Source organism: Tribolium madens, unplaced genomic scaffold, assembly GCF_015345945.1.
Source record: "Tribolium madens isolate multiple individuals breed KSU strain unplaced genomic scaffold, Tmad_KSU_1.1 Scaffold_91;HRSCAF=231;Tcas5.2_LG7, whole genome shotgun sequence".
NCBI classification, from domain to species: Eukaryota; Metazoa; Arthropoda; class Insecta; order Coleoptera; family Tenebrionidae; genus Tribolium; species Tribolium madens.
Window position 1 is genome coordinate 12,282,265 of NW_025401063.1, and position 26,590 is coordinate 12,308,854.

General features: G+C 31.1%; 1 protein-coding gene and 1 long non-coding RNA gene across 5 annotated transcripts in view; both read left to right on the forward strand.

Moving 5' to 3' along the window:
- Positions 1-2,956: 2,956 nt before the first annotated feature.
- LOC123011470 lies at positions 2,957-3,859 on the forward strand. Its single transcript, XR_006413145.1, has 2 exons — positions 2,957-3,297; positions 3,351-3,859. It is a non-coding gene; the product is annotated as an uncharacterized LOC123011470 (long non-coding RNA).
- Positions 3,860-12,759: 8,900 nt separating this feature from the next.
- LOC123012005 (hemicentin-1-like) overlaps positions 12,760-26,590 on the forward strand; it is a 182,806-nt gene continuing 168,975 nt past the window's right edge. For all 4 annotated transcript variants that reach the window (XR_006413180.1, XR_006413181.1, XR_006413182.1 and 1 more), the window contains exon 1: positions 12,760-13,036. Coding sequence is in view for 1 of the 4 variants with exons in the window: in XM_044409749.1 (XP_044265684.1) it covers positions 12,928-13,036 (109 nt within the window). In the remaining 3 variants the exon portion in view is untranslated. The remainder of the gene's footprint in view (positions 13,037-26,590) is intronic.

Here is a 26,590-nt window from a genome sequence, read left to right on the forward strand (position 1 = left end):
TGATTTGTATCCAATTTTATTGTTATTATACGTCAGCCGACGTATATAAAAGAAAAATATGAAAACTGACATTCAGTGTCCCAACTCTTCTAATATAGGAACTCTAGTCCAGACATTCCACTATTTCTTGTTACCTAGACAACTTTAAAATTCAGCGTGCTATAAAGGCCAAATTACACACGCTGCAGCGTGTTTTAATTTAGGATTATGATGCAGGTATAATAAAAAAAATAGTTTTAGTTTTGTTAGAATTTTTTTCTTGAATTTAGTGAGGTAAGAACATTTGAACCTTTTTACAAAACACAATTATCTTAGTGTTTAAATCGTTGAATAAATAACAATTATAATCAGTTAATAGTTTAAAAGAAAAACCACAGGAAGACATGCGCTGTCAAGATTTTCGAGCTGTCCATTTCATTTAAATTGTATTATTAATTTGAAGCTTTGTTATTTATTCAACTAGCTTAGAGTTAAAATCAGTGGTATAAAATGTTAGCATTGCAACTTGCCTGATGCCTTCATTAATACGTCAATCTGCTATTAGCAAGACAAGATCTGCAACTTATACGTCTATTTGTAGAGGGATTAGTCTCGTAGCACCGATACCACATCTATCTTCGATACATTTACGATTTAAACCGCTGGGTGTGCCCTTCTTTAACTAAAGTAATTTATCCGAATCTACGGATGAAATAGCTTTCGCAAGCGTTCGCTTAATCCATACTATTACTTAGCTAACCGCCACAATTTACCGTAAATATAAATAAAATTTAAAGTTATGAAGCAAATGTGAAACAAAACGAAAAGGTTTTTAATCTCGTGCAAAATTCAGTCAAGTAGTTTCCTTCCAGCGAAAAACAAATAAGAGATAATTTTATTTTCAATACATTGCGTTTGAATCTTTCGGTGTAGAAATTGTTTTCATTTGTTTCGTGTGTGAATACTCAAAAGCATGATTGTGATAAATTACATTTGTGTATAAACAAAGAAACTCTTCAACTCAATTTTGTTTTTGTCAGTAGATTTCTTTTTGCAGTATTTAGCCGCTGATTGAATTTTTCCAGTCACAAGCTAAAAGTTCTTCAAGGCAAAACTAAACTATCTTATATTTTCGTTCGAAATCGAATGACGTCGTTGAGACGTTGTTCCAAGCACTTGCAACTTCCTGCACGTCGTTCATTATTAAAACCCAATTTAGTAATTTTCAAGCGGGTCATTCCGACCTCAAACATTTGCACAGTCAAATCGCTGTAAATCCAACACGACCGTAGTCTTAAAGCTGGGTTAAGTCATTCTCGCACGAGCTAAGCCCCACTGTCACGTTGTGTCCTTTTCTTATTCGCCTCCTCGGCTGCAAAGAGATGAATTTTCTCAAGCCCTAATCCCTCATCGAGGTCGAAAGGTTGCCATTCGGCCCGCATTCCGCCTCAATATAATGGAATTGTTTAAAACGTACTCGTTTCTCTGAAATAAAAGTCGTTATTTACAAAACCCCGCGGTGTGTTTTACAACCACGGTTGCTGGAAGTGTCCCTGTACTTGATCATGCATGCAGAACATACCCTCGGGTATCTGTTTATTTCTCAAACGCAGTTTTCTCAAATCTGCTTAAAACATCAGAAGGGTTATTACAATCTGGATTTGCGGAGCTTTATATGCGTCACGATTATAAAAATATGTTCGAATAATAAGCGGATTTCGGGTCTGATAGGCAAAATACATTAATAATCTAAGCTTTGAGGTCAGTTTACCGTCATATTTTTTCAAATATTAAAAAAACACAAAAATTCCTAGATCATGTATTTAAATAAATAATAAATATGTTTTTAATTTGTACATACATCGCTGTAATAGGCTCTTTTCATTTGACGAATTTGACAGGAAACTAGTCTAAGCATAATTGTTGTAGTTAAAGACACTCGTCGTTTTTTTTAATTTGAAGAATTAAGTAAAATTAAAGTCAAGAATTTTTTTTTTATTTTTATAATTTGAATTTGTGGCTATCGTTCGATTTTCTTGGAGATCAAGACCGCATCCAATTGAGCGCACAAAACGACTCTATAAAACCTGTAGAAGTAAGAATTCAGTTGACTTTAATGTCTGATTGTTAAGCTTTGGTTTAGAGCCAGAGTTAATTACAAGGGTTCCTCCTTTCGCCTTTAAATTTTATCTATTTGATTCGTCCTCGGATAGACAAACATGTGACCGGAATCCTAGCCAATCAATTAAATTTTATTACAACAATTTGGTATGAGGAGAAACGAGCGAGTTTTTATTTACACGTGTTTTGGCAAAGTGAGTATAAAGTTCGCAAAGGGCGAAGCCCAGAGGTGTCATTCGAAGATTTACAACTGTTGTCTGAGAGAAAACAAACTTTTCTATCTTTTGTGGGTCACCCTTCTAAACTTTTTCGGTTTCAGTTCACTCTTATCGTTAACCGGTCCAATATCTCAATTCGTGTTAAAAGCGACATTTACGTTTAATGAAATAGAACGTATTAGATTTGATTCAAACGGATGGCAAAGACTCTTAGTCATTTGTCTGATAATCGCCAAATGAGCAAATTTTACTCGATAGAAATTTTATTAACGACAAGTTAAGAAGCGAAAAATTTTACACATTCAAGTCAATTCGCCATATTACCACTACTGTCATTCTTAATCTCTTCTTATCATTCGTATATCTATTTGCCTACTACTTTATTCACTTTTTCATTTTGATAGGTATCATTTTAAATTTTATTCGAGCATTAAAGAAACTTTTTTTATAGACTGTATATCTAATGATAACTTTTACAACTTTAACGTTTGTTAAAATGTTTTACGTTCCATAAAGATATGCGAATTGAAAATCAACTTTTAATAACGCTTTTATATCTTTTTTGCCACAAAATTGTAGCAAACAGTTTTTTTTTTGTATTTGGTCTAGTATATTTGCGTACTGGTGAAATGTTTTAGTAATGGCGGGAAATAATCCTTTTTTTTGTGAGTTCTTCCAAAGCTAATAAAACATCATAATGTTTGATTTATTGTGGGGATTTATACTGGCGCTGATTGATAGTTGATCGAATAATGCGTAGGCTATGATGGCAAAGAAATACGACCTCGTAAACTCTTTTGCAGGCATTTTCCGAAAACCTGAAAACATTTTATAGCTTATAAATTATTCGTAATGTAATTCGGCGTCATCGTACAGGCAATGATGAGATCATCTTGTAAAAGGCCAGATAAATAAGAAGAGAACAAAGAGAAGAGGGTGTGTACAAACTTCGGACTTGATAACATCAAACGGTGCTAGGGTGAGTTTTCAAGAGTTTGATAATGGTGTCATTCGACAGCGTCTTGATTTAAGGTCCAAACGATGGCAATACACTCTCGAGAAAACGCACCTGAGTCTTCCATTTCGAATCAATTAAACTCATTTTTTTGTAATAATGTCGCTTTGCTCTTGGTTGCTCTGTTTTTAATGTAAGTGTTTTATAAACAATTCGAATTCAATTCGAACTCGAATAGAGTCGAGAAATCAAAATCGATACGAAGTTGGACAAAGCGACAAACTGGTGGGTCGTCTTATCGCCCATGCAGGTCTTAGGAAGACGACGACGAAGCTTCGACCGATTGAGATATTTTTAAATGGAATGGGCTGTCACGTACCTAAAAGTTGCCCTTTGTGTAACTTACGTAGGAAATTGGATTTTGCAGTTTTGCAGTTTGTTAAACTTCGTTTTTGTATTTTTCAAACAGAATGAACTTTAATGAAGGATAAGAGCCGTTAAAGTAGGTTTTTTCAACTGATAAAAAAATCTGAAACTGTAGATTGTTTTGCTGTTTTTTCTATAACTAAAAATTTTTTTAATTTTAGTTCTAGACAGCCTTTATTTATCCTATTTCTGTAAAAAACTGTAAACTAAACAAATTCGCTATAAAAAAAGGTGGATTTATCTGAAGATTTTACTTAAAGTGCCTAATTATAGACGATTCCGAGTGGTTGTGTTTGTCGAGATTGCTCATAGCTAAAATTTACACCTAAAAATTGCTATTTTCTTAAGTATCAATCTGTTTTTTAGATGTGACAGCTTCTTGCGACTTGATGTTCAATGAACCTGTTTTTAAAAATTGTGTGGATTAATAAATTTCTTTTTTTGTTTTTTTGAGGTTTTTCAAATTGTCAATACTACGAATTATAAAGATACAAACAACAAACAATTAGAAACGCCTCTACAACTACTATTGCTTGCGATTTAAAATTTCAAAAATCGATTCATCAAACAATTTTCTAGATATTCCATAACTTGATAAGCGCCCCAAATGTGATCTATCGGTTGACAATAATCTAAACACAAATGGTCGGTTGCACACAATTATTGCATCAGTTTATAGATGACAATAATTTGTCAAGAGGTTCTCTATGCAAATAAAACTAATTTCCATTATATTCATTGTGGCATTAACAAACAAACATATGCATTATTACTATGACTAAAATTATAATTGCAACTGTACATAATAATCCTCTATAATATCGAGCGATCAAGATAATTTGTAATCGAGTCATATTTGCATCCGAGAACGTAGAGTCTGTTTTTTATTTAAATTGAAATTACCAAGTCAAAATTTTGGTGAAAAAATTGGTAGCAGCTTGTTTCCATAGCCACAAATTTTGTTTGCTCTTTGTTTTTGTCCTTAGAAATTTTGTTAAAAAAATATGGTTATGTTTTCAAATTCAGATGTTGTCAAAATTTTGACTTTTATGAATCTTGTGTGCCTGTTTGCTCTTTGAAAGCGCTATAATTGAATACCTGATGACAAACATCATTACCTAAGGTCTAAAGACAGAATTCAGTCCTAATAATTTTGATAGAAACACACCGCACGTAAGTACAATGTTGTGGACAAAAATGAGGTTTTCGCTACAAAAACATTGAAGAAAAAGGATGTATATACGGAAAAAAGTTATTTAGCAAAAGATAAAGTAGGTATTATGATGATTGGCAATAATTTTTGTGTAATATTGAAAAGAGCTCAAAGTTGATGCACTTTCTTCTTCAGCTTTAGGTTCAAAATTGTTACTTTTACAATTCGTTCCTCAAAAACGATGCACAAGACACTAATTTAATTGCATTCTTTCCGAGCTTCTTTCCCATTCATGTTTATTTTGTGTTCTTGTCAATTTCTTGCTAAAAATTGAGAATGTTTAGCAAAGCTGCATTACAAATTGCGTCTACATTTTAACGGACCCTTTTTCTAACTTCCTGCTTGCGAATTATTCTTTTCCAAATTTCGAAAAACTGTTAGCGCTACTGAATTTGTTCCTTTTTTGGTGTTTCGTCTCTAAATTTTCTTAGACGATTTTTTGTGTTGACGTTTAATGACATTGTTTTCAAATTAATTCAAAAAACCGGAACTGCCAACTTCCTTTATTAAAATTACCATGAATGAATTTACTAGTGGTGCCAACGTTAAGACTGTTTGGCATTTCCATTAAAAAAAAAACAAACTTTATATCTAATTGCACGTGAAACGTCAAATAAAACGACAAGTCGAAAGGTAAAACGGCAAAATGGGCTGGAATTAGTCGCGGACGTATAATAGTACGAGTAGGATCGCTCTTTTTTAAAGGTAAATTATAAATTTAGTTATTATAATCATCACCTTTTTGATCATGCCATTTTACCTTTCGACTTGTCATTTTACTTAACATTTTACAGACATACGTTTTCGAATCCGAAGATGACTCGATTACAAATTATCTTAATCGCTCGATATAACAAAAACCGACGGCAATGTATAGTGTATTAAAAAATTTGAAAAACATTCTTTGTATAATTTATTTACACATTACTCTTTGTTTAATCCCTGTAACGCCATGAGCTAACATCAGCATCTTGATCTTTTTTAAAGCTTTTTTTGTGTGCTTGTAGGTATTGGGCAATCAATACACAAACTGTACCGAAAAATATTCCGCGTTTTCCCCAAAGAGACGCAGAGAATAAAAAGAATGTTGAACAGACGAAAGAGTAGCTCGTTTTTTTTAAAAGTAGCAAGTGTTCTCGTAAAAATTGTGAGATTTTCTTCACCTTTTGCAGCGTGAGTACCTAGAGTTTGTGTTTCTATCTGGCGAGCGTCTCTAATAGAAAGGTCGTCAATACAATTCGTTAACTTGAGCACACCTAATGCCAAACTTAAAGTTTCTCGGCCGACACGCTGCCTGAAAACTTAATTGCTGAAAAGTTTTGTGTTGATCTTATTAAAAGCAACCCTTGCAGTGTCTTACAAAAGCCCACAGGAGTATTTTAAACATTAAGTCGACATAATTCACGCACTGATGAAATGTGACAAAACAGTGAAACTATAGTTATTAGAAAAAATGTAAGATTTTACTAATAATTTTTTTAGAGTTTAAGATAATGATTTTAGTCGTAAAAATTGCACAAAAAGAACAAAATGATATCCGGTGACCTTATCCGAACTTAAACGAAGGGTGTCTTGAATGACCGGAGGCAGTGATGGCCATTTTCTGCTCCAACGAACACAAGAAGGGACTTAGTTCGACAGAAATACACTACAAATGATAAAACTTGGTTTCCCCACTCGGGGACTCTTTTATTTAATTCATTACGGTATTTTTATCTCGACCAAACGTCGATTTGGAAAGGATATAACCGAAAAAATACGAGAGTTAAATACACAAAATGTCTATTTCTTAAAAACATAAATTTTTGTAGGGAAATATTTTTTTAAATTGTTTAAATGTATAAATAAACATTAATTATGAGTTATTATTTCAACAATGCAATTGTTTTTCAGTGACAATAAATAGGCATTAGGTATTTCATATGAGATAAATTGCCAGTTTGTATGATTTAGGTAAATACTTGAAAATTATTAATATGAGGAGATCTGCGAGTAAATAACTAATTCGAGCGTTTGCTAAGAATTTATAGTCAGCAGTTTGTATTACGTCTGGTTTGAAATTAGAGGCAAAACTACATTCTGCCTGGTATAAGGCCGGAAACTGTTATTCAGAGGAAGCAAAATTAAGTATAGGTGTAAAGTTAATCCAGATTGATGCCAGCGAAACGATGGACGTGCGATCAGCTAACTGAATTACTGCAGCATTACGGGACTAATTTATCGTTGTGCAGATTTAATGTGCTTTGTTTTCAGGCGCCGATTTCAAGTATAATGGCCGAATTTATGTCTATTTTGTACGCATAATCACGTACAATTAATTGCGACGGGATTTTATCTTATTTTTACTATTTGGAAAAAAAAATCGCGTGATCTATAGCGACACATTTATTCGCAATGACAGACGACATTATTTTTGCCGCTTTTTGTCTAAACGAAGCTCGTTTATTATGAATTTTATGTTTTACGAACTTTTGAATTTGTATTCATCTTTTATCGCGTGCCGACGTTTTATTACAAAATTATTATCTATTACTTCGGTTTATATTATGGACTAACAAGCTACTTGGCTTATTTTTCAAATATGTTTATGTGTTATAAAGCCGACAAGATATTCAAAGGTATTTAACCGTTGCGAAATTTTCCAATTACGGCGAGCGTAAGTTTTAATTATGTCCCGAGGGGCTCTTGGAATGATGTCGCGAATTCTGAAAAATAAAAGCTGCTGACCGGAATTATTGTAAACGGGTATGAGTGTTGTTGACAATACACCTTAAAATTAAAAACCGCACTCGGGTTACATTTCATTGTTCACTGCGGTGAACAAATCTGTTTTTGAATTATTGTGCGTTGGTGACATTATTGGTGTATTAATAAGGAAATTAAATTAAATTTTGTATAATGTGATAGCGCAATTAAATATGATGGACTAATTCATTAATGTCGATTTAATTTTAATTTTAGCAATTATTTTACGCTTTGTATCACGTAATTCATATAAATAAATACAATTATATTTTGTTTTGTGTAAATTTTTGCAACTAATTGGAATACCTAGTCGGTAACTCTTCCTATTTCAATCACACTGTCAGAAAGTAAAGCTCTACCATTAATTATTAATTAAACGAGCAATTTTGTCGCCAATGCGTGCAAGATGAATATTAAATGGGTAACATTCATCACTAGAACAAGGGTTACTTTTAATTTGCGTAATCGGACTTGTTACATCGGTTAACCGCGACGTAAGGGCTCTTTGAATGCAATTGAGGAGGGTCTTCTATTGATTGATATTGTAACCACATACAATCCCTTTACCTAATTCTAATTCTAGTGCGAAAACACGTGCTGAGTGTTTGATATTTTTTTTATCTAAATTGGATCGTTTTGTATAATTATAATCATTTTTTCTATGTCAATAATTGATGGCGTTTTTGTCAGGAGGAAAGTCTTACTTGTTAGAGTTAATAAAATATTGAGAAAGAACGGTAAATTGATCCGTAATGTTAGAAGTTATGTCGTTTCTGACACGTCTAATAAGATAAAAATGTCATAGAAGAAAGAAACAAGAGAATATTCTTTTCAAAGACACAACTAAAAAGAATAAGTGGAATGACGAGGTGTTTGATAGCATAATTAGTTGAAGGTCAAAACAGGACGATCTAAAAAAGCACAATTTTATTTTTGGGTCAGCCACAAAAATTATATAGATATTTTTTTTTTGTTGATAACAACTTTATAATTTAAATAATTTCTGTATTTTAACTTTTTCTTTTCCTGTCTTAAATTATATCTATTGTCACGCCTCGCGCGACTTAGGATTGCTCAGAAGGTGAGGGAAATGATAATACTGAAAATACTGTCGTACAGAGAGAGGAACAATTGACAAAAATTAAGTCGCTATCACGATGCTACCTTGAGGCTACTATTGTTTTTTTTACTTAAAGGTTTATTATCGAGCGATTAAGATAATTTGTAATTGAGTCATCTTTGCGTCCGAAAACGTATGTCTAACTTCACGGGAAACGTCAAATAAGATGACAAGTCGTAGGGTAAAACGGCAATTAGGAATTAGTCGCAGTATAATAATATGAGTTGGACCGTTCTTTTTTGAAGGTAAATTATAAATTTAGTTATTATAATCATCACCTTTTTTGATTATGCCAATTTAACTTTCGACTTGTCATTTTACTTGACATTTTACAGACATACGTTTTCGGATCCAAGAATAACTCTATTACAAATTATCTTGATCGGTCGATAGTTGTTCTTTATGTGTGTGTTTTATTTTGGTCATACTGTGCGATCAAAAAAAATAATAAATTAGAGTAGGTGGTGATTAAAGTACTTCAGATGACAATTCTGATTTTTGACATCAAATGTCAGCGGAAACTTTTATTAGTTTGCGTTTTATTCATTTTAAGTGAAATAATGTTCACTTTTAAGCAGAAATTTTTTATTGTTGCAAGTTACTACAAAAAGGCTGTACAAGACAAAAACGGTGAATAGTCATTTTCACTTTCAACTTGTGTGGAAAATTTCCAACTCAGATTCACAGCCAATGTGTTGCCAACTGTAGAATTTAACCGACGCCTACTCTAATTTTTTTTTGATTGCACGGTACTTTGAACACAATTGCCGAAACTACAAGTAAGTAACCATGTAACTGCATTACAAAAACTGCTGCGGAACACTATCTTAATTCATTTATTAATGTTTTAGATACAATAACATATAAAAAACATTTATAATAATAATTGATTAAAATAAAAATTACTGAAATGCAGCATTTAAATTAATTCACCATTTTGTGTATAAACTGATTGTAACTTTTGGTGGATGCGCCGGGCTAAATTAAATTTTTGCGTTTATAGACTGGATTATAAAAACCACTAAAAAACACAAGCATAATTTTATTATTTTTACATTTTTTGGTTATACTTAAACAGTTTATTGTAAGCAATATTTTGGGAATGATGTATAGCGGAAAATCAGCCACTAATACTTGGTACCAAACCATCAATGTTTTCCCCATTTGAATAATTTTCAGTTGATGTGTCAGATGTTTTCTTTACTAATTTTAGCGCGTACCTTAGACTACGGCGCGGCGCGGCGACGTTTTAGCAAGATTTTGAAGGATTTTTGTAACGACTTAAAAGTTTTATTAAATCTGACAACTAACGTTTTTTATTCGATTTTGCCTTATAAAAGGACGTTTATTTATGTCAAATCAAACTATTAAAGTCATTGTTTATTTTGTTTATTTAAGCAGCGCATTAAAACGTCAATAATCGGCGCATTAAAAATTTTAATCCGCTGTTTTAAACATTCAATATTTTTATTTAAAATTACAATAAACATGATTATCGCATCAGATTCTAAAGTTCCTCAATCGGTATTTTAGCAACAATACAAATGTTGCGATTTTGAACTGTTGCACATTCGAAATTCATGCTTCCATAACTATCTATTAGTATGGCATCACATGAAAAACAAGTCGTTGTTATGGTCGCCGCATAGGAATCAGGATAATTATGAAATTTGTAAATGTCTGACGATTTGATGACTGATATTTTTATCTTTAAAATAGAAAGGTTTATAAGGCAAAATCGAATAAAATGTTGTATTACACTCGCAGGATAAAGTGTCCGGTTAATTCGCAGTTATTAACGCGCGCGCTGCTGCGCAGCTTGCGCGGTTAAACGAACAGCTCATTGAACGGCCACTTTATCCGCTTGTATAATAAATAACTATTAAAAGTAATTTTTTATTTAAAATAATAATGCCAAAAGTTGAAATTTCTATTTTAAAAAGTAATGCATTGAAATAGACCCTCCCACATAGTTTTTTCAATGAGGTACAGAGCAAAAAGGCTTGCAAGTACTCATACTCGTATTTGAACTGACTTGTCAAATTGACAAATTGGAAAATTGATATGGTCAAAATATGTTTATTCACAATCACTAGTGTATTATGCCGATTACCTACTAACCTTTTAAAGGTTGAGAGACACAACCTTGAATCCTGTGAGCAGTAATATCGATATTACTTTATCCCTTGGGCGGTAATATACAGTTGGAGACAAAATACTTTGGTCGTCAATGTCACTTGAGCGACATTAAATTGTAAAGCATGCTTTAGGACTGTTAACCTTATTTTTAGCTACTGTCAATGATAGTTGACAAGTTGGACATATTTTTGATAGGAAAATACAGTTGTTGTCATTAATTTGAAATTGTAACGTTAAAGCTTGAATTACATTAAAGTGTCAGAAAAGTGACGACCAAAGTATTTTGTCTCAAACTGTACCTGTTTGCCAATATTAACATTACAACAATACCGGGAATTTTTTCTTTTAAATTGTCAAGTTACGCATAATATTTTTCTAAATTTGTTTCCAATTGTTTCTGTAGCAGTTTCTCTGGAGGAGTACAATACTCCATTTCAACAATTTTAGTATCAGATTCACACAATACTTCCATACTTTTTTGACATTTTCGAAATGGCAAAAATCAAATACAATTTAGATGGCCTACCACGTTTGAATCTTAACTTTGTTACAATTTTATTAAATTAAAACTTTTGACTAAAAATAATGTGATTGTGAATAAAATAGCATACAAAACCTCGGTGGTAATGGCATTACCCCTTGTGCTTTATCCGATCACAAGGCTGGCCCCTCTCGATCGTATACATGAGCACTAGAGGTAATGCCATATTTACCACCTTGTTTGTAATTTACTATTTCTCTTATTTGGATAGTTTCTAGCCTGACACCAGAGGTCAGCTACTTTGCTGATTGTCTCCTATTGTTTCATTTATAGTGGGGAACAATATAATTGCGTACATTGTAAAAATTAAGTAACACATTTGTTCTTTCTCAATATGTAAATTTGTCTTTTCTGAAATTTTAAAGAATCTTTAGAAAAGAGATTGTTTTTTTTTCTTGATTACATCTCCTCTTCACTCTTAAAATTGTGCTTTTGTTGAAATCTATTAGTCTGCAACTGCTTTTATGCTATAACCGGGGCTATAGCCTTCCTTCAGTTTAGACAGTATAAGAATTTTTTTTTTTTAATTTTAAATAAGTTTCCGCATTTTTACTATTTGACGCTGACAAAGTGTATGTCCTGCTAACGGCCATTTAATCCAGCAAAAAAATATGTACGCGATTTTACTGTCCGCCAGTGTACCTAACAATACAAATTATGGTGTATGTTTTAAATCCAATTCTATTACGAAGTTCTTACCTTGAATTGCATAAAAAATACAGCTTTTGGTTTTAAACTTAAATTTCAGCTAAATTTCAACATTTCAAAAATGTAACAATATAACTTAAACTTTCTTTGATTACGGTAACAACGTAAGAGCAGGGCATACATAATATCAACTATGGTTAGAGAATTCACAATATTGTTAATTTTAAATTTGTCTGTATGTATCTAATAAATATTTAAATAAATATGTAAATAACTAAGTACTTCAAATATAAAATGCATAAAGAGAGATCCGTTCACATTTTATTTCATTTTAAAATTTAAATTTAAAACAGCTATTTACATATTTTTATTAATTGACGAGAAATTTTATAGAAAGACGAAGTTAGTACCAAATTTCTTTAACCATGTATCGTCGTCTCCACATCGACTCAATAATGAAGAAAGCAAGTGATAGGAAGGAAAGCAGGTACTAATAATAAATGACATCAAAGCTTTTTCACATTGCACAACACTGAAACTAAATAAACAAATATCTGATCAGCGATGTTGAACCCTTATCATAGAGCAGGCGCATGCCCAAAACTTCTCAGGGCTTTCAAGCTCCGCTATCTGCAGTCGTTTCGCGAAGCTCGTTACAAAGTGACGGTCTAAACCCTAGCAGGACTTTACGCGAGCTTTCCGAAAGCTTCAATTTTTTTTCAGTGACAACACAAGTTCCAAGTAATAATGTGACGTAAAGCTTCGTGAAAAGCGTAAAAAATCAGTTGAAGAAACTTTTTTAATAAGTGTCTCGAGTGGTTAATGCCAAACGAACTAATAACTATGGCGATGATTCGAATTGTGATATTGTTCTGCGTTGGCGTTTTGCTTACTTTGGCTCATAGTAAGATAGATACGAAAGAAAAAGAAGGTCAGTTGTGGGAAAGTTGCTGCATCAGAATTAATGTTTTTATGAAGTTTTAATAAATTAGTTAATAGTCGTAGCAGACTGTTTGGGATTTATTTAAATAATAAAAAGATAACAAGAATTTAAATTTTCTAAGGAACGTTTTAATTTAAAACAATTTTTTCTTCTGTATGCTAATGCATACAGGGTAATGTAATATTAATAACAAAATACTCTTTTCAAGCTGTATTTTTTGCATGCGAATATATTATACGTACAACATAAGAAGTTAGCATTTGGTTAACGTTGGCATCACTGTCAAATTTTAATAAAAAAAATTGCAGTTCCAATTTTTGATTTAAATTGAAACAATGCCATTAAATATCGTCTAAGAAAATTTAGAAACGGGAACAATCTCTGTACCGCTAAATGTTTTCAAGTATAGCATACGTGCACACAAAATCTATAAAACGCAAAACTTTGTTATTCTACATAAGAACATAATGATAATTTTTTATAAAATTTTTAGAAACAAAAATTTTAAAAAAATTATGGCTAAAAAGATAAGGTGTTACTAATTTTTTCACCCAATTTTTTTTCTTAATGATTTCCGTTAATAAAAACAGGCTTCTTTTAAATTCTTTCTCTAATATTTTTTAACATTTGATTTATTTACTACAAAGTTAGTATTAAATATGATAAACGATTCTGTTACACAAGTATAAATTATATTTTAACTTTGCTTAGAGCATTTAGAAAAATTATGTAAATTATGGCGGTTGATACAAAAATCGGGAATTGAAAATTTGTTAATAAACCTGGTAATTTATTTTAGATTATTATATTATTATATAATTATATTTAGATTATTAATTCTAATTTAAACCGACCTTTTTTCAAATTTAATCTCCAATCTTGAAAATCTGGAATTTTTGGGGACCATGCTATTTGAGCATTTAGTAGTCAGTTGCGTGCTCTTGCAAGTGTTGTAAAAAGATTATTAGGTTTTGCTATGAATAACAAATTTTTTGTGAAAATGAACAACTTGAAATATGTATGTAAGAGGTACTTATTTGAGTGTTTAATAAATAATTTCTGGGTTCTCTTGACACGAAATACAAACACCATTCACACAATAATACAATATTTTAATTATTGTTCTCCAACCCAAATTAAACCTATGTTAATTTGTGGACCAAGAGTTTGTATGTAAATGAAGGTTTAAGGGCCAAATCCGAACAGGCTTATGATATATGTTGGAGTTTCATAACTTGGGAGCTGAAAACTGAACAAACACCGCTTTCACAAGGAACAACACCGAGATTTGCTTCAAATTCGCTCGAATCAAAACGTAATCTTATTAAAAGCTATTAAAAAGTAGCGATGTTGACACATGCGTTGAATAGTGGAATAGGGAAGCAATGTAATTACCTTTAAGCCATTTAATGGAACGATTGACCACCGGATGTGTTAATTAGTTTATGCAGTGCATTGTCTTTGATGTAATTTTGAGGCAATTATCGTCTGTTTGTGCTTATGCCAATATGCCAATAATTGCACAGACATCAGTTTTAAAAATTAATAGGTTTGTATGTTCAATGGTGGGATTAGGTTATTATTAATTAAGTGTTCGTTTTTGTGTTTCGTGCGAGATGCACGTTGTCGGAGATCATAAATGTAAGCTGCAACGGGATTTGGAATGAAATACATGGATTATGACAATGTTGGCAGCGCAAACATAAACTGAAGCGCTGAAGACAATACGCTCAGTTAATTAGTACACAAGTGTTATAAGCACTATGTCAATTAAAAGCTCTCGATGTCATAGCGACTGCGAGTTGATCGATGACCGAAATTAACTCAGTGTCGCATCGACTAAAGCCAAAAAAGTTTGCAGTTCGTAAAATGTACTACATATTAATTTTGTAAGTACTCCCAAATCTAAAACATTTTTTCAGATGTTCACCAAGTAATTGAATCAAAAGCTTAAAAAAGAAGTAAAGTGCTCATGCATAATAAATGAACGAGGGTCAAGAAAATGCTGTGACATTGTATATGTTCAGTTTTTAATCTTTATGACAGGCGTGAGGCAATAGAATGAGAAGTAGTTCTGTGAAAACATTTTACGAAAGATTAAACTGACTTGAGAAGCTTTCTGAAAAATATTTGTTGTGAAAGGAGTGCTGTTTTACTTATTTCTTTTGAATTAAAAAACAAAATACATCTTCGAGTTTAAAACTTTCAGGTTAATGTCATTAAAATTAATAAACAAATAATATCTACAACTATATCTGCAAAGGACTACATATACAAAAATAAAATTGTCTACTTACAAAAAAAACCAAACTACTTTAATGTGTAGTTGTTGAAAATCTGGTGCTGGAACCACTCACAAGATTCGTAGTTATACTGACCTATTACTTACTTTTTTTTTGTAATACATTAAAAATTATATTACATATTAAAATATATGTAATAATAATAATATACAATAATAAAATATAACAATTAGAATATATAAAATATATATAATATATAAACATAATGCACTCAGAAAACAATTTAAGTTTTAAAATTTTATTCAACGTAGGGGGATTTTACCTGTCAAGGTATTCATACAAAAAGCAATATGCTTGGATACCGTTTAATTGTTAGTTTGACAAAGCCTAATTTGACAATAAATCTTATTGAGATCTTTAATAATGGATGATATTAACTACGACGAATTGGTAGATCAGCTTGAAGTGTTTTTTAAGTGCAATAAAAATAGAGCGGAAGCTGAAAGACAGTTTAGAGAAAAATACCCAAATAGAGTTCACCCAAATCGTTGGAAATTTAGTCGAATTGAAAAACAACTGAGACGAACAGGTTCGTTTCATAAAACTAAAAAACCTGTGGTTCTTAGTGAAGAACAAGAAAATAGAAATCTGAATGTTCTGTTATCAGTCCAAGAAAATCCAAGAGTTTCCATAAAAGAACTCGCTAATCAACTGACAAATTAGATTCGTCAAACCAACAATTAAACTGTATCCAAGCATTTTTTTATTCACACCTTTCTTTTAAAATTAAAAATCAGGCTACGCGACCAATTTCCTTATAAAGTTCTAAGATTTAAGATGTTTTCTGATTGCATTGTGTTACGCAAAGTGTAATAAATAGTGGTTTACCGTATCTTTCATGTCAATTATTATTGCTTCGAGGAAAAAAACATAGGTGTTCCATTTGGAAAACTAAATTTGGTAGCAATTCCGGCAACACCGGATGTGCTAAAAAAATTTGAAACATTTATTAAGAAAGCCAAGAATTACTATTATTACCTAAATATTTACTATTTGAAAAAAAGAAGTAGGTTTAGGGCGACTTGGACCGAACTCCCTGTATATTAAAAATTAAACTTTTGCTTTATTAGATATTGTAAACACTTTTGTAGTACAACTAGATAACTGTTAAATCAAACATGTTATTTCATAAAATATTATGATTATAAACTTTTAATATATAATGTTTCGTTTTTATTGTTACAAATTTAAACAGATGATAGAATATTCAATTTTAAGACAGTTTCGGATAAGTTTCGAATGTCAAATTTTTTAATCACGGGCGTCTTAAACGGTAAAACGAATTTGATTATTAATTTTTATCCTCTTTATAGTCTGTAAGACAAATTGTAAACTAACTTTACTCAAAAACGATAAGTTGTATCGAAAAAAACTCAAGAAACTTCTTTTTTTGTGAAAAACTTTGGAATTTAGAATTTTGTGGGTGAAAGTGGCAAGAACCAACAGCCAAAATAGTTAGGGTACTTTTTACCCTAAACCCCCTAGTTTAGAACGCCCCTGAGGAAAACTCTTGACATTTTATCTTTGAATTTGTTTGGGTGTAAAAAGGTTATTAGTTGTACGAAATTTTGTAATTTTATCTACAATGGTTTATATTAGATATTTTGAACAAAAACACGATTAAACCCGTCACACCAAACTTTTATTGGATATATTGGAAAAATCCATTAAAAGATGCACCCCTTTCAGAGGATGTAGCTCTCTTATGTAATATTTTTTGATATTTTTTGACAGGTGAATCACCTGTTTAAATTTGTAACAATAAAAACGGGTGTCCGCGACCAACGATTCGAGACGTTAGTATATTGAAAACAAGATTACTCTCTTAATATGCAACAGAATTCCATGTATTATACATCAAAATAAAGGTTTTTTAAATCTACAGGCCGACACGTTGAGATTTTCTAAAAAAAATTCAATACTTTTTAAAAAAGAACAAAAATGCATAAATGTTGAACTTGAAAACAACTTTACTCAGTCATTTTTCAAGTAATCAATTTTGTTTTTTTAAGATAATTTAAAAGAATATCCTAGAGGCCGATACGTTGGCCTTTTTTAAAAAAAAGTGTTTAGTTTTTGAGATATTGTGATTGATGTAAAAGTCACGATATTTAACGGTAGACCTAAAGATTCGTTTTAGGGTTTTGGTATTTATCACAAAATATTAATTCTTAACAAATTCAACAAACACCATGTAATAAAACATTGTTGTTTTTAAATTATTAATAAATATATTTTGCCCAAAAATGCCTCCTAGTTCATTGCTTTCACCACTAGAGGCGTTGCCAGCGCAGCTTCTCTGGAGGATCGAGGGTCTTTACCTGCCCTTGTACCAACCCAAGCAAAGGACGGATTATGGTCATCTCTATCATGTAATTAGCATAGAAGAAGAACTCTAAAACAAATAGTTTTTTAGCGAGGCAACAATGAAAAAAAAATCTATGAAGAGATCGTTTTTGTTTTTTAATTTATCGTTGTTCTTCATAAAAAATGATTCGGCCTATTCCAATCTTTTCTTTTTATAAGACATAACTATAAATGAAAACTTCCCATTTTTCTACGGTTAGTGGGGTACCCATAAATGTGGTCAATGGCAAAAAATTGTAATGGAAAACAAGGACATTTTTAAATTAAAATCACCTAGCTAAAAAAAAATTATAAATGCCCCTCTCAAGAATATGAATTTTATAGTGCGCATTATAAATTAGATATTTAGATGTACGGACACGGAATTTTGGACGATTTGTCATTCGGTTGACAAAAAATGTAAAACTGACTTTATGTGCAACTTTTTTTTTTTTGATTTTTGTAGTTTTTATGGTGACAGCTAAATAAAAATGACAATAAATCAAAATAATAATTAAAAAACAATAACTATATAAAAAACGTACTGCAACTGCTGGCATTATTGTATGTATTAGGAAATCGACGCAAAAAATAAATTTCAACTAAAACTTTCAAGTTTTAGATCCAAACGTCAATCATAATGACACTAAAGCGTGGCTTACGTTGATATTTTTTGAACTGACATAACTTGATGTCCAAAATTTTGAGTCCACAATTGCATAAATTTGTAATTTTTCCGATTGTAAAAATTTTAATTTATGGAATTATATGTCTTGTTACCCCATACAAAAATTTAATTTCCATTGAAAATGGAACCTGTGAGCTTTCTAATTGGTAAATATGTACAACCTATCAGGTAGTTAGAATAATAATGATTAGATTTTTTTTAATATCCAAAAGTCAAAACAGTATTTAGCTTTCTAAGAAATTTCTGGAGCAACTTCCACGAATTTAAGGCATACAAATATTAGCGAACTGATCTTTTACTTTTATTACAATTTATTACCCTTACTAACCCAACCCCCGAACCCAGGTAAAGACTGAGTTTGGACCCTGCCTAGGGTGTATTGCTGGTTGCTTTTGAAAAAGAATAATAAGTGCTGAAAACCAACTTGCCCGTTCACTCCCGGACAGTCTTAAGTTTTGTACATACGTTTTAAACTAAAAAAGTAGAAACATACAAAATGTTTCAAAAATAATTCGAAGAAAAAGTAGCGCGAATAAAAAAAAACTTTTTCCCTAATATCTTATACTTTTTCTATGGTGACGCATTTAAACGTATCTTTTATGTTGCTGTTAACACAGGGTGTCCTATTTAAGATTTTCTGATCTAATATCTCTGTTATTTGCCAACGGATTCTAATAAATTTTAAAACATAGATTATTTAGTAGGTTGAGATTAATATCGCATTACTAAAACAACCTTAGCCCTTAAAAAGTGATTTTAACATGGCTTTTGAAAATGATAAATTACTTAAAATTTATATCATTAATTGCCAATAAAAAATGCTATAAGCAAAAATCTTTTTCTTTGAAACAATTTTTGAATATGCTAATTTGGTCTGCTAAAACCTGTTGTAACAATACTAATTTAGCGTGATTATGGCAATTTTTGTTGACAATCTTTGAAGGTCTACAGTTTTCGTCAGCATTATCGATTTACCATTATGAGTTGTTTCCTCTTGGGATAAAACATTTTGCTCTCTCAACTAAGTTTGGTTGCTTATTACATGTTCGTTGAAACTACAATTTGAATTATTTTGTGAACTCATTTAAAAGCTGTCATTACACCCAACGTCACTCTTACAGGAAGGAAATGACTGAATCATATAACAACGCCTCGAGTCTGCTCTAAATAACATTAAATCTAATTATTATTGTATATACGAATAGTATTTTTCTCATCAAAAACGAGTCGTTATTTGAAAAAAATCAAACACTTTAACAAACACCGCAATTAAGGGAATACATCGTTAGTAAGATTTAAGCGTCCTGGTTTACCTTATCTTTTCCATCATAGAAAAACACAGATAGCGGCCGAAAATCGTTAGAATGCAAATGAGTGATAAATTAATTAAGTAACTTTTGAGTATCACGCATAGAGGAACACCGCCACTGGCTAATACCAACTGAAGGAATACAATCCACACGCGATTTTCCCTGGAGGAAAAGCATTAGCACCCTTAACACAATATTACACCTAACCGCTCTGCTTACAAACCACAGCACGCTGTCTCTACGACAAAGACCGCAGAGTCTTCGATTAAAGTGTCAGTTTTAAACTTACTTCTGCTGTAATCATTTTCCTATTGCTTCACACTCTGGTATAACCAAACTGAAGGCGTAAGTAAAATTTTGAAAGCAATCATTTTCTTATAAGACATATTTTCCGGAAAATGTCTTGATGGGGGTCTCACAAGAAATAAATAGACTGCTGCTTAACAAAAAACGAAACTACACTTTAAGATTGAAACTTATAAATTGGAAGCAGCTTTATTACTTCATATGAAATAGACTGCCATTCAACTTAAACTACAATTACAGGAATAGCAAGGAAGTAAGCTTTTAGATGCCAACTTACAGCAAAATTAATTTTTTTGTACTTTTTGTGACAAATGTATGTAGTTCGGATATGAAAAGTTTGTAAAAGCAATTTATATTTGTGCTATAGCCACGTAATTCCTAAAATGAAGATGAAAGGCTGACGCACCTATAAACAAACACCCAATAAAGTCCACGCTGTTTAGACGCCACCATTTGGTAACCAATGATACCAATGACGAAAAAATCTCAAGAATTTTAATAATATCCCTAGTGAAGTTGGTATGAAGTGTTGTGTTAGTTGCATAGGTTAAGGAAGCCAAACGTGGCCAAACTAACAAATAGAACAAAAGATCTTTTTATTATGTTTTTGGAGTTCGTTATTTTAACCAATTAGTTTTTCTTGGTATTATGCTGTATTCTGTAACTCGTTGATTTAATCATTGAATCTTACACAAAAGTTTGGTTTCATTCGCTGATAAAATAGTTTAATCAATCGATTATTGGGTTCCCAGTTAGAAAAAAGCTTTCGAAAGCAATTATATTTAGGCATCACTAAAAATTTATACTAATATTTATGTTTTATTCATTTATATTACTTATTATTGAGGTAGGCAAGTAGGTGCAGATGCAACAAAAACATTTAACTGTACTGGTGGTTGCATTTTTGAGAGCCAAATGGCGGCGCCCTTGGAGCGTGCAATTTACATCAATCAGCCTTCCATCTTATTTTACGAATTTCGTGGCTACAGCTAACAAACAAAAGTAAAATGTTTATTGTATTAACATGAGACTAAAATACAACACTATACGTTCTTTTATAAGCACATTGAGTAATAAAACACTGGCACTAATACATTTACAAAAACATTTTTTAGATCATTCAATATACCTACATACACAAAAGAAAAAAATATGAGTGTATGTTTAGACATAAAAGGATGCTACTTACTCAGGCTGAATTATATCAAATAGCATTCACTTTATAGTTTTATAATAACTAATAACTTATTCATCATATAAACAAAATGTTCATGCATTCAAGTTTGTTGATTCAAGTCCTAATTAATTGTTTTTTATTTTGTCTGCGCCGTTTATTTAATGCACAACAATTTAGTTGGGATTTAAACTGTTTCGAAACAGGATTAAAATAATTCGATAAAAAACAAAACACAAGCAGTAAAGTAAAGCTTCGAAATACAACAATTGTTGGTGTGGCATTAATTTTATATTTGCGTTGGTTAACCGAATGTTAGTAGCTACATTAGGGTGGGTTATGACATTAAAGTTTCATTAAGAGAATAATTTCTGTTCGTGTCAGTTTCTAATCCAATTTCCTCTAAATCCGTTGAGTCGCTAATAAAAATTTACACCCGGTCATTCCCAATGATGCACAATGAGTATAATTACCGTTTGTGTGATACTATCTTTAAAGTGAAAATAATATCGAATGCATGTGAGATCTGATAAATGTATTAATAAATTAAATTATAGGCTTTTAGTCCTAGTCTGTAATTTTGAAGTGTCAGTATTTTCAGATTTATTCAGAATGCGAATCGATCTATTTTTAGGAGAAAAATTGTGCAGTGTTGAGTTAAACTGTCAACTCAAGTAACACGTAAATCCTGGTACGCAAAGAATGAAATGCCTTGTTGAAATTTAATAAACGCAAACCGTGTAACGCAATGAAGTGTGTTAACGTTGCCTCATTCCAAACTCCACGCTCGAAGGATTCTCGAAGGTCGCTCCTGCGATTCAAACCAACAATTTGAAATCGTCTGAATTTTTAAACCGTGCTTTAACTATACATTTATAAAAATAAAACTAAATTTTAACATTGCAAAAAACAACTCAAATTACTCCAAATAATTCAGATAAATTAGGTCCTTTTTCTCGATTTTTAACGAATAGCTATTAGGTATTCCTTTGAATATCTTTTCTTCAAGCCTTGGGACGCAACTAATTTCAGGTCTCTGCTTATTTGGCACACGTGTAGAATTTCGAGGCGGTCAAGGTGACCCAAATTTACGCATTTCCATCCACTTTTACCAACTAATTTTCCCTACTAATTCGGAATGATTTAATAAACCTACTCTAACTCCATAATTTAACAACATTAATCCGTCTAATTTTTACATTTTAAATATTTGAAAAGAATCTTACTTTGAGTCACATGTGAGAGTAAAAAGTTATGAGGAAATTTATTTGAGCAACGCAACAGGTTTTGTAAACGAGTGATAAGAACGGGAAATTGATGATTGATGGAGAAAAAATGCAAATAAGACAAAACATTATTAGGTTAACTCTGTATTCATATTGAAAATACAAAAATCAATGTCTTCTTGAACTTCAGTTTTAATTTCTCAGGAATTATTGAATTGCAACCGATGGCAAAAAATATCCGATTTCGTTATATTCGCTTTCTAAGAATAATACTTTATTCGGACATTATTATTTAAGTCGAAAAACACTGTTTTCTTCAATTTCATAACAAGTGCGCATTAGCCCAATTAACAAAATTTATATTTTCGGAGTGTAGTTTTTTAAAATATGTATTTTTATTAATCAGTTACTTAACTAATCGATCCAGCAAAAAGTAGTATAAACATCTCGGGTAGTACTACCGGTCTCAGGTAAATATTACCCTCTACCGGTAAAACGCATTTACCACTCTTAATTGATTGTTAATAAATTACAAAATAAGAAGATATTATTAAATAAAAATAATATAAAATGATCCTAATACAAAATTAAGTTGGGTAAGTAAGTGGAGTAATATTTGGTACCTATCTCAAACATAACTCTACATACGAGTATTAACAACTAAAAAAAGTTGTTTTAATATATACTTAGAATAACTTTTGATTTGTTATTTAGACAATAAAATAAGTTACTGAATTAGCAATTTACTAAATGGTATTAATAATATGCCACCACCGCTCAAAAAATGATAGAAAACTGTAACCATAAAAATTTGTTTTTTTTTCGTTTCGTTTTACTGAAACCACGACCAATTAATTATCCAGAATGATTTAAAACGGTCGTCCGTGTCTCTTGGTAGTTTGTTTCGACGTGTCGCTTTAATGTGTTGTGGTCACAATTTCGCGACGGGGTGTCGTGCATACCATTTTTAGAATGGACAATAATTAAGTTTTATAAATTGTACGGAAAAATTTATATTGGTACATAATAGAAGTTTGTAGAAAAAGTAGATAAAATCTACTGGATATTATTGCGAAATATTGTCTAATCTATAATAAAACAATGAATTTTTAACTGTTGTTAACAGTTGACACGATTTGAGGCCGAATTTAGCTTGACCTGAAACCTTTAGTAATCGCTAAAAACGTTAGTGCTTTTTTGATAACTTGTTATTTATTTATACGGTTTTGCCATTATTTAAAAATTTCGTGACTAGGAATTGCGCTGAGTGCGCGTCGGTGCATAATAATAATAAAATAAAGTTTTGTTTATTGGAGATTTTAGTAAAAAATATAGACAGTTTTAAATAATCATACATCTTTAAGTAAATTATTTGATTCTCCAATCAGTAATCTCTGTGAACAAAAATTGTTAAAAATTTTAATTAAATTCTAAAAAAATAAATGAGGCTGCTTATAACAACACACCTTATTTCTTATCATAGTTCAGTTAAAATATAAAATTTGCTTATGCTAATTAACTTTAGCACTGGTTTTTAAGCTAATTTACTAAAGTTTGTAAATTAAAAATTACCTAATTAAAGTGAGAAAAAATCAGACTTTAATTAGACTTGTGTTTGTAAGGACCTTTAAAACCTTTAATTTGTATTTTTAGTTTTAATCAGGTTGAAATAAATTGTCAAAGTTTACGGTATAAAATGTGTAAATTTTTAATTAAACGGAATCATTATTCAAGACTAACATTGTATGCGGTTTTTCCAACTTCCCCTCTAAAAATATCGTCGGGTTTTTTAATCTTGAAACTTTTGAAATATCCTTGCATTTATTAAACCCGTCTTTCCACTCTCCATAATATTCCTTCTGAATTTTTCGAAAGATAATATCCTCATTATACGCTCGAGCGAACTATTGAATTATCAAGTAAATCAATGAAACACTGTGCGGGATGTTTCGATTGTTTCGAACATAGTTCTCCACTTTTTGATTCTCTCGTTCCTTTGCTGTTGCAACTTGGAATTGTTGGATGTTTATTGACTGGAAACTGTTCGCAAAACCCTTGTAACTCCAATGCAATAGCCGGTGTTGTGTTTCGTCTCGAATTCCCGATATTAAATTTGAGTTTATGCTTTTCTGTTGTATGGAAGGAAATTATTGCTATTGAACATTCCTCAGCAGAACGATTCGTCATGCATAAAATTTCGCAGCAAATTGACTACAGAAGCGAGATACAAACTTGTCCCCTTTCACATCACATAGAAATGAACTCACAATTTCGACAATTTGGCCATTATGAGTTGCTTTCGATCCACTCTTGTTACTATTCTGGAACGATTTAAAACAAACACAAACGTTTTTTTTTCTTTTACATATCACTTTGAAATTATTAAATATTTATAGTAACTGCAATGACACTCATGCTCATATGAGTATATCCTAATAGACGTAATAATGTGTTTTACTTCCAACTTTGAAATGTGTTTATTTGATGGGAAAATACAATAATAACTTGTATTTTATTAATGCTATGCGTGTTTAATGCCCTGGTATTTTTCTGAAGCATGCATAATCACCTGTTTGGACGAAGATTAGATTTTTTGTTGGTTTGTTTTGTTTAAGTCTATAAATTTTTGTTTTAAATTTATGGCACCTGAAGTGTGCTTTATAAAATTTACAAGGACATAGTCACACTTAAGTCACTGCACATATATTTATTTTGTAAGAACTATAAAAAACAGTTTTTCTTTTATTCTTTATGAAATTATAAATTTTTATACGAATATAATGGCGTAATGATATTTTTCTATTTTGCGTCTGAAAGAAAGCTTATTTTGATACCAAAACCGATGCTTTAATAAGCCATTTCAACACCAATTCATGTGCTGAAATAGACTAATACAATTTACTTTCCAGAAGTTGGTAATGGCAATTTTCAGCGGCGTTTTGAGCAATTTTTCTTATTTCAGGTGATGTGGATGAAATATTTGCAGTAGGTATTTATTGTCAATACAACAAAAATTTGAAAAATACTCGATACTTGATACTTCGAAATTTTGATAAACTGACTTTTATGTTAAAAAAGTATGTAAAACGTGCAAAATAGAAACAAATGAAATAAAAAAAACTTTTTTCATAAGTCATTTGTGGGAACTCGTTCTTTATAAAACTCGCGCTTCGCTGCTCGTTTCATAAACCTGGACTCGTTCCACAAAACTTGCCTTACAAAACGCATTCTTTAATATACTATTATTATTTTCTTTTACGAGTAATAATAATGATAAATGTTAAATTGTTAAACAATTATTCGTTAGAGAATAAAATTATTTCGGTAAAAAATTGTTTTATCATTGCTAGTGACGATAAACAGCGAGAATTTGCTTAGAAACTGATCAAGATTTTTTTCTTTAGCTGTGTGTAACCAAAGTAGCGGAGAAATATTATACCATGTGGTTTTAACAAATTAAATATTTTTTTTAACCAAATACATATGTATTTAGAAACACGATATTTAATAATCCAAGTACTTATTTAATTGTTAAACATTCCTGTCTACTTGAATAAGCTAAGAGCTTCAATTAACTGGTATAGGTCTATACATAATTACATAATATACACTAAGCTTCAAACACTATAAGTGTTCGTATGGAATGTAGATATGTGGAATATCAGGGCTTTAGGGTTGAGAAATTGCTAATCCAAATAGCTAGTGTGTAATTATGTACGATTCGCGGTTGGATTACGTAGTGATAAACCTAGATTAGCACAGCAAATTAAAGAAAAAAATTGATGATTTTAGCTAAATATGGGTCTAATATAAAATAACAATCTGTTAATTTTGCTTAAAGTCATTGCTGTTTAAATTTATCAAGTCACAAAATGCCTTGATCCCTAAAACACAATTAAAAAATCATTGTACCAACTTCTTTTGTGTCCTAAGTGTAGGGTCTTTCAGAAATCAATTTTAATAGAACTATGACGTGCCTGTCGCCCATATATCAAACCGTGTCGTTGGTAATACTTTCCCAGTTGTTTCATTTTTACAAAATATTACAATAATTGGATTATTGATGAAGCAATCTGAGAATACGTGTTTTATTCTAATCGATCTATTCTTTCAATTGATCTTTCTGACACAATTGGTGAAAAATTAGAGATTTGCTTTTCTCCTCTCACGTATTTTATCCCAAATATCA